This window comes from Mizuhopecten yessoensis, unplaced genomic scaffold (genome assembly GCF_002113885.1).
Source record: "Mizuhopecten yessoensis strain PY_sf001 unplaced genomic scaffold, ASM211388v2 scaffold2249, whole genome shotgun sequence".
Taxonomy (NCBI): domain Eukaryota; kingdom Metazoa; phylum Mollusca; class Bivalvia; order Pectinida; family Pectinidae; genus Mizuhopecten; species Mizuhopecten yessoensis.
Window position 1 is genome coordinate 201,106 of NW_018404452.1, and position 9,527 is coordinate 210,632.

Sequence of the window (9,527 nt, forward strand, 5' to 3'; positions counted from 1 at the left end):
ACAACTAAACAGTTACCAAAACACAACAATAGCAAACAAAAGAGACACCAAAACACTACAACAACAACTAAAGAGATACCAAAACACAACAACAGCAACTAAGGAGATACCAAAACACAACAACAACAACTAAAGAGTTACCAAAACACAACAACCACAACTAAAGAGATACCAAACACAACAATAGCAAGAAAAGAGATAACCAAACACAACAACAGCAACAGGGCCGTAACCAAACACAACAACAGCAACTAAAGAGATACCAAAACACAACAACAGCAACTAAGGAGATACCAAAACACAACAACCAGAACTAAAGAGATACCAAACACAACAATAGCGAGAAAAGAGATAACCAAACACAACAACAGAAAAAGGGCCGTAACAAAACACAATAACAGCAACAGGGCCGTTACCAAACACAACAACAGCAACAGGGCCGTAACCAAACACAACAACAGAAAAGATACCAAAGTCCAACAAACAGAAATGATACCAAAACACAACAACAGCAACAGGGCCGTAACCAAACACAACAACAGCAACAACAGAAAAGATACCAAAGTCCAACAAACAGAAGTGACCAAAACACAACAACGGGTAATGAGGTGATACAAAATACACAACAAAGCCAACAGATGTGATTCCAAAACACAACAACCGGAATAGAAGAGACACGAAAACACAACAACAGCAACAGATGTGATACCAAATCAAAACAACAGCAACAGATGGGATACCAAAAAAACCACAAGAGCAGGCACGGAAGAAATATTCAAACAAAACAACATGAATAGAAGAGACACCAAAACACAACAACATCAACAGAACAGACAGCAAAACACAAACAACAACAGGAACAGAAAAGACAACGAAACACAATAAGGGCTGCATAGGCGATACCAAAACACAACAACATTGAACTCAAGATATACCAGAAAGCACAGACAGAAAACAGAAGAGATACCAAAAGGCAGCAACAGAAACAAAAAGGATATTACAGCACCACAACCTGAACAGAAGAGTCACTAAAACACAACAACCGCAAATGAAAAGACACAAAAACACAACAACAGGAACACAGGAGATACAAAAAGGCGACAACAGAATCAGAAGAGATACCAAAATGTAACAACAGGAACAGAAGAGATACCAACACAGATAATAAAAACAAAAGCAGGTAGAGAAAAGCTAAAACGGGCTACAACAGCAATTACTCGACACAAAGACCAGTAAATAACACTTAAAAACAACACCACGAACTCAGGAATTGCTTATGTAACAACAAATTTCAACAGATAAAGCATGACAAGGGCAAATTGAATTTGGTCTAGGACATTAATTGAATACGTGATATTATTTATCAATCATTGAAAGATATAAAAAATAAACCAGACTCTCGATCAGGTTGAATGATGTATATACTGTATACAGGGTAGCATAAGAGGCATTGCAATTAGATAAACTGTATACATGGTAAGTTAATTCCTATGTAATTGTATACACTGTTCACAAAAAAGGATAGTTCCTATGTTATTGTATGCTCTGTACACAGGGTTACGTAAGTGTCTTTGTATACAAGGTATCATTAGTTCCTACGTAATTGTATGTTCTGTACACAGGGTAACATTAGTTCCTACGTAATTGTATGTTCTGTACACAGGATAAAGTTAGTTCCTATGTAAGTGTATGTACTGTACACAGGGTAACATTAGTTCATACGTAATTGTATGTTCTGTACACAGGGTAAAATTAGTTCCTACATAATTGTATGTTCTGTAGACAGGATAAAGTTAGTTCCTATGTAAGTGTTTGTACTGTACACAGGGTAACATAAGTTCCTATGTGAGTGTATGTTCTGTACACAGGGTAACGTAAGTTCCTATGTAATTGTATGTACTGTACCCAGGGTAAAGTTAGTTCCTACGTAAGTGTATGTACTGTACACAGGGTAACATTAGTTCCTATGTAAGTGTATGTACTATACACATGGTTACGTACATTCTTATGTAATTGTATGTACTGTAAACAGGGTAACATTAGTTCCTACGTAAGTGTATGTACTGTAAACAGGGTAACATTGGTTCCTATGTTATTGTATGTACTGTACACAGGGTAACGTAAGTACATATGTAAGTGTATGTTCTGTGGACAGGGTAACATTAGTTCCTACGTAAGTGTATGTACTGTACACATGGTAACGTTAGTTCCTATGTAATTGTATGTTCTGTACACAGGGTAACATTAGTTCCTATGTAAGTGTATGTACTGTACACAGGGTAACGTTAGTTCCTATGTAAGTGTATGTACTGTACACAGGGTAACGTAAGTTCCTATGTATTACTGTACACAGCGTAAATTTAGCAGCAAAATATTGTTTATATCTTTTCCAACATGATAAAATAACATCACTTTTTTTACAAGAACGGTTACGTTTATAATGCTTGAAATAAAAATTCAACACGTCATGATATAGTCCTATTTTGCGAAAGAAAATGGAATCGAATTTAGATACAGTATAATGAGTTTTGTTACCTAGCCTTAGTAGAAACAAAGCCCAGTAAATTAATAATATCCAACTGTTCTTTAAAGTAAAGTTGGATTGATCCTATTTCTAGGGAGATTCTGGCGGCCCACTGGTGTGCAAGAACCAACAGAATCGATGGGAACTTATTGGAGTGACAAGCTTTGGAGACCCCTCCTGTCTGAACTCAGAAATCACAGATATATATGAGGGCGTGATCCCTCACTTGGACTTTATCTACAAAAACACTGGTGAGTGCTGTAGTGAATTATAGGGAATGGCTCAAGGTAACCAAATGGCTAATTGAAATTGAATCGCGGAAGATGCTAAGAATGATTGCAGTTAATTAAGAGAGAGACGTTAATTCCAAATCCAGGCATAAAAAGGCCTGATTTCAAACATTCCAAACATCATTTGTCTTCTGGATAACCGAACTACTCGGTAGTGTAGAGGACGTTCAACCAATCAACCAATTAACCAACCAATCAAATAACCAACCAACCAATCAATCAATCAAACGTTCCAATTAATTGATACATGGGATAACTCTATACAGTTTGTCACAGCATTTAAGTCAAAAGGATTCAATATAGTCGGAGAAGGCTTCCTCCTCAGTATCTAGGGGTTATTCTCACTTTCGCTCTCTACAACCCTGGAATATGTCATAACAACGTCGAAGGCTCAATGTGCAGTACCTTGTGGATGAGACGAGAAGACTAGATTGGTCCTTTGATGTACATCAAACAAATCTCGCGGTCGCGAACGGTTAAAATTGACAGGCTTTGAAGACGGGCATCGCTGCTTTGTAATCTTCAAAGGAAAAGTATCAGCTTAGTGATTGGTAAGGGTTGTTTTACCTAACACCAATCAAAAAGCAGGCCGCGTGCCTTCAATTTTGCTATGACATATTACAGGGGTGTAGAGAGCGAAAGTGAGCATAACCCCTGGATATCGTAGATGGGGAAGGCTTATACTGTGCAGCGGTGACATATCGACGTAGGGATTATATTTGACATCCTAGAAGGCTGATCATAAGTGGAGTAACGTTTGAGATTAGCGAGGGCTAATCCTATGTGGGCGTTACATTTGAGGTCAAAGAGTACTTATCCTGTGTTAGGGCATATCATATTTAAGGTCAGAGAAAGCTTATTCTGGATGGGGGATACGATTAACATCAGAGAAGGCAAATCCTGTGCAGAAGATTACTTTTGAGATCAGAGATGGTTTATCATTGGAGTGGGTTACATTTGACAAATGAGAATGATAATCTTGGGTCAGGGGTTACATCAGTGGTCAGGGAAGGCTAATCTTTGGCAGAGGCTAGGTTTGAAATCAGAGAAGGCTAATAGTTGGTGGGATTACATTAAATATCAGAAAAGGGTAATCTTGGCTGGGCAGGGAAGGGTAATCCAGGGTGGGGATTACAGGAGAGATCGAAGAAAACTAATCATAGGCTGGGGTTACATTTGAATTCTGGGGATTGGTTATACTGGGTGGGGGTTACATTTGAGATCTGAGAAGGATTATGCTGGGTGGGGGTTACATTTGAGATCATGGTTGAGAATTACATTTGACATCAAAGAAGGGTTATCCGTAGTTTTTGTATTACATTTGAGATCAGGGAAGGGTAATGCTGGGTTGGGGATATATTTTGGAATAAGGAATGCTAATTCTTGTTTGGGGTTACATTTGAGATCAGAGAAGGGTATTTATTTCGTTCGTGTTAAGATCAAGTACGCTTATACATGGTAGTACATGTTGAGATCAAGGACTCTGGAGCTCATTGTGAGATCAAGGTTGCCAATATATGGAAGTTCGTGTTGAGATCAGGGTGTTAATACATATACAAGACTACACACTTGTGTTTTTTTAACGAATCAGAAAGCACGAGTTTATTGCGCGGACGAATATATTCACGAGTGCGCGGAGCGCAGGGGTGATTATATACGTCCGCACACTAAATGAGTGCTTTCTGATTCGTGAGAAAAACACAAGTGTGAGGTCTTGCTTTTATCACATACCTTTCGTATTTGGTAGAGATCGATACAAAGATTTTATAAACTTTGATATTTTTTTTGCAAATACCGATTTTTTTTCATTTACCATGACAAAGGGATTCCCATTAAAAGTAGTTCCGGCTAGTAGGTAAATACAGCATTCCGTATTGCACATGTGCAATACAGAATGTTGTATTTCATGGTCCGAAAATTGCTTGTATTACTATAACAAGATTCAAAAGGTATGTGATAAATGGTGATAAGTCATACCGTGGAAGAGAATGACATTGCATGGTAGAATAGGATCATAATACACAAGGTCTCGGCTCTTTGGCACAGTGGTTCATGTTAATTATGTTGTGACAATTCGAGAATATTGCTCTGTGATTGCTTTATCTGTTGAATCTTTCTAAAGCTACTCCTTTAAAATGAGTGAATATATTTTGAATAATGTTGTTCGAAGCATCTGCTGGCAAAGGGTTCATTTTATGCCAGATGTTACCGAAAAATCAGTGTGATTCCAGCATGCTTATGAATTATTTTTTCTCAACAAATCGTTTCAAAGCATTGTTTTTGGTGGTGTTTTACCAAGTTTCCAGTATGTTTGTTTTAATTATATTGCAGACCTGAACCCGTAAGCACTCTGGGCCTAACCGTGATGTCTTCGAATCGTCCATTTATTGTCCGTGTCTGTATCAACATGAAGTTTATCTCGGGAAATCCTAACACCAAATGGATATAAACATGTTCCCGTTTCATAACCACACATACTGCATTTTTTCGATGCAAAATACTATGCTTTTTCTTCAGACATCTCCTGACCTTAAATTCTTCTGTTTGTAACTAGCCACCACTATCGTGATTATCAATGTACCTTTTGTGACCATCAGTATACCTTTGTGACCATCAGTATACCTTTTGTAACCATCAGTATACCTTTTGTGACCATCAGTATACATTTTGTGACCATCAATGTACCTTTTGTGACCATCAATGTACCTATTGTGACCATCAGTATACCTTTTGTGACCATCAGTATACATTTTGTGACCATCAATGTACCTTTTGTGACCATCAATGTTCCTTTTGTGACCATCAATATACCTTTTGTGACCATCAGTATACCTTTTATGACCATCAATTTACCTTTTGTGACCATCAGTATACCTTTGTGACCATCAGTATACCTTCTGTAACCATCAGTATACCTTTTGTGACCATCAGTATACATTTTGTGACCATCAATGTACCTTTTGTGACCATCAATATTCCTTTTGTGACCATCAATTTACCTTTTGTGACCATCAATGTACCTTTTGTGACCATCAATATACCTTTTGTGACCATCAATTTACCTTTTGTGACCATCAATTTACCTTTTGTGACCATCAATGTACCTTTTGAAAAGTGGATTTCCACAGGGACTGTGTATAGTATTGAATTATAAGGATTAACTTTAATATATTTTTTATGTTATGGAGCTATAACACAAAAAACCGGATTGCACTCTCATCATAACCTAAAAAATATATTCAAGTTAATCCTTAAGTATTTCAAATGATTTTTTTCTTAGGGACTCAAGCCTCTAAGGGAAATCACATTATCATCACGTCTTATGTAAATATAATTAACTAAATGTTTACAACATATTAATATTTTCGGAATAGAAAATGTTTCATTATCCATATAATGTTTTTTGGTGCTTTAAGTAAGAAATGTAATTTTGGATCCGGAAGCTGAGGACACGTGCATCGACCATAGTGTTAGTGATGTACTTTTAACGTGCAAAAGAAGTGATGGCAGGAGTTTATTTAGGTCAACTGAGTAAGATACATTGAAGTTATCATGTTATCAAGTCGCCTTAATTATTACGATAGCGAGACAATAATAAGTATCCCGATCTCCTAAGTAAAACTTGTGAGATAATGTTGGCGACATAATTATCTGGAATTAACTCAACTGGTGGCACGAATATGCCACCTTAAAATATATACATTGTATGTAAAATACGTAGAAATAAATCCATGCCACACGTCAATATGTATTTTTATGTAAAACAATATTTTTTACTAGCTATAACTATATGACAAGTTTTATTAAAGTTTTCTAATCGTATGTATAAATAGCTCTTAGAGTTTTGTCAGTTTTTCCATTCGTTGGGTTTGTGAAGACAACGTGAATAATAAATCTAACTGTGACGTCAAATTCTCAGGTATTTAAAAAAAAAATGTGATCACCTTTTATAGATTATAGCAAGAATCCAGTCAGACCAAATACTTCTTGGGGAAAGTATTGAAAATATTGAAAAACGTGATTGATAGAATTCTGAGCATAGGCATTGTCTATAAAGTCACGGATATAACAGGTGTGGTATAAGCATGGGACAACATTCTAAATGTTGAAATAGACAGAAAATGTACATAAATATGTGTGTATATATGCATAGATAAATATAATATATATATATTCTAGAATGAACCTTGTAAGATATATAAATATATATGGCTGTACCACGGAAAGCTGTGTGGTTAGTATGGGAGGAATTAAGGAGTAAATTTTATTGAAATCAAAAGAAAACTGCAATATTTAGCACTGTGATCCCCTTGCCCTCCTTCTGTCGGTGGAGACTTAGACAGTTCGGTGAGATATAGACAGTCAAAGGAGATCTAGACAGTCAAAGGAGATCTAGACAGTCAAAGGAGATTTACATAGTCGGGGGAGATTTAGACGGGAGGGAGGGGGGGCGATCTGGACAGTCAAAGGAGATCTAGACGGTCAAAGGAGATTTACATAGTCGGGGGAGATTTAGACAGTCGGGAGAAGGGGGGCGGATCTGGACAGTCCGAGGAGATCTAGACAGTCAAAGGAGATTTACATAGTCGGGGGAGATTTAGACACTCCGAGGAGATCTAGACAGTCAAAGGAGATTTACACAGTTGGGGGAGATTTAGACAGTCCGAGGAGATTTAGACAGTCCGAGCGAATTTAGACAGTCGGGGGAGATCTGGACAGTCGGAGGAGAACTAGACAGTCAAAGGAGATTTACACAGTCGGGGAAGATTTAGACAGTCGGGAGGGGGGGGGGGGATCTGGACAGTCCGAGGAGATCTAGACAGTCAAAGGAGATTTACATAGTCGGGGGATATTTAGACAGTCTTAGGGGTTCATGTTTGTAAAATCATGATGTATTTCGTATATCTTGCATAAAATGCTTTATGTCTAAAATGAAGAGGATGTACATAATATAAAACATAGCGTGCTAAATATAGAAATATTAATATAACTAGGCAGTGTATTGAAAATTATAAGTAAATAGACCAATACAGTGAGAGAACAAATGTGGTCTGCTTGTTAATATATTGACATGGGCATGATAGAGTGGTATCACAATAGATCTTGTAACGTTATGGACGGCTCGTTTCGATTATGTTATGGGAGACAACTCCAACGACAACATGAGTAATAGGAAAATCAAAAGGTAGTTTCATGAAAAAAACAGACGTCAATGTTAATATGAACGGCTGTTTTGGGTTCACGTGCTACACAAATCAAAAATCAAATTCAGAATTAATATTTCTTCACCCCTAACTCTATCATCAAGCTGGTGTACAATTAATTATTGATTTTTATTGTTGTTTAAAATGTTAAACAAACAAATAACGCTGGTTTTAATATACATGTAGTTGAATGAAGCTTGATAACAAGGGGAGATCATCCTGTATTAAGAAACCACAGTCAGGAATTTTATAATGTGACTTTTTATTGTAGATGATCCGCTATTTTCATAGGTTTGTAGTTTAAGTTAACATGAATATACCTGCAATGGAATATTAAATAAGTGGTTTCTTAACACAAGATATATATCTCTCATTTCAAGCAAATTTTATTGTTCCTCAAAGTAAGCAATTTTTGAGAACATCATGAAATACAATTGTTTACAAAATTGCATATCAAATCAATACTTTTTCTTTTCAAAACAGATGTCAACTTTACGAAAGATGCGGTTGGCAATCTGTATCTGAATCATCTAACATTTGAGTATGCCAAAGTTACTCTATTGTGGCAGACATCACATTTCTCAAGGTGTTAAGCATGACGAAATTTGTAAAACAACACTCCTGTATAGTCCCTTTCCTACCTCCTTGTTGAAGGTACACACAAAAAAAGCCTATGTTACAAGAAATGTTGGTTTACAGGTTACCTAGCTTGGCCAGAACTGCTTGTCTTTGTTGTTACGTACAGCAGTGGTAGTCGGTACCAACCTCACACCTGATTATCTACACTAAACGCTTTAATACATTGCTGCACTATTTGTTGACGTATTTGTTTATATGTACACCAATAAATCTTCTTAAATCTACTGGTATCGTCTTTTGTTGTTTTCGTTCAGTTCAATACCTTATTTTATCCTAAAAAGAAAACGGATCATCTCTGAACGATGACATAAGCTTAACCTGTCGACAAAATAAAACTCTTTGCGAAAATCTACAAAACAACAATACAATCTTGTCCTAGATGACAATGTTTTGTTATAATAGTATGTAATACAAATATAGCATCTATCGTACTCACTTCCGGACGAAATCCGATTGTGTATCTGTTGAAATATCATATTTTGTACAAACATCTAAAATACGTTTATTAAGCATAGAAGTAAAAAGTTTACTAAGACAACTTATTAAACTGATGCCTCGAAAGTTATTATGGTCGCTACGTGTACCTTTTTATGAACAGGAATAATAATAGCAGATGACCAATTTGCAGAAAAACAACCGGCTTCTAAAATATTGTTAAACAACATACACAAATTGGAAAGGAGTAATTCTTCACAGTTAATAAAGCATTCACTTAACAAACCATCCCGTCCATGGGGCTTTGCCACATTTCAAATTTCGAATAGCAGATTTTACTTCATTAAAAGGAATCGATGCATCTAGTTCATCATACATAATATCTTTATCAATGAAAATGTTGTCCTGTTGAATTGAGTCATCATCGTTTTGTAC

At 36.4% G+C, this 9,527-nt stretch overlaps 1 protein-coding gene across 1 annotated transcript in view; it reads left to right on the top strand.

The window, feature by feature from the left end:
- The window catches only part of LOC110445369, a gene marked incomplete at its 5' end in the record, with an annotated part of 208,636 nt that extends 199,754 nt beyond the window's left edge, over positions 1-8,882 (top strand). Inside the window, 2 exons of the mRNA XM_021489943.1 lie at positions 2,619-2,775; positions 5,146-8,882. Of these exons, the coding sequence (XP_021345618.1) occupies positions 2,619-2,775; positions 5,146-5,159 (171 nt within the window). The remainder of the gene's footprint in view (positions 1-2,618; positions 2,776-5,145) is intronic.
- Between the last annotated feature and the right edge of the window lie 645 nt (positions 8,883-9,527).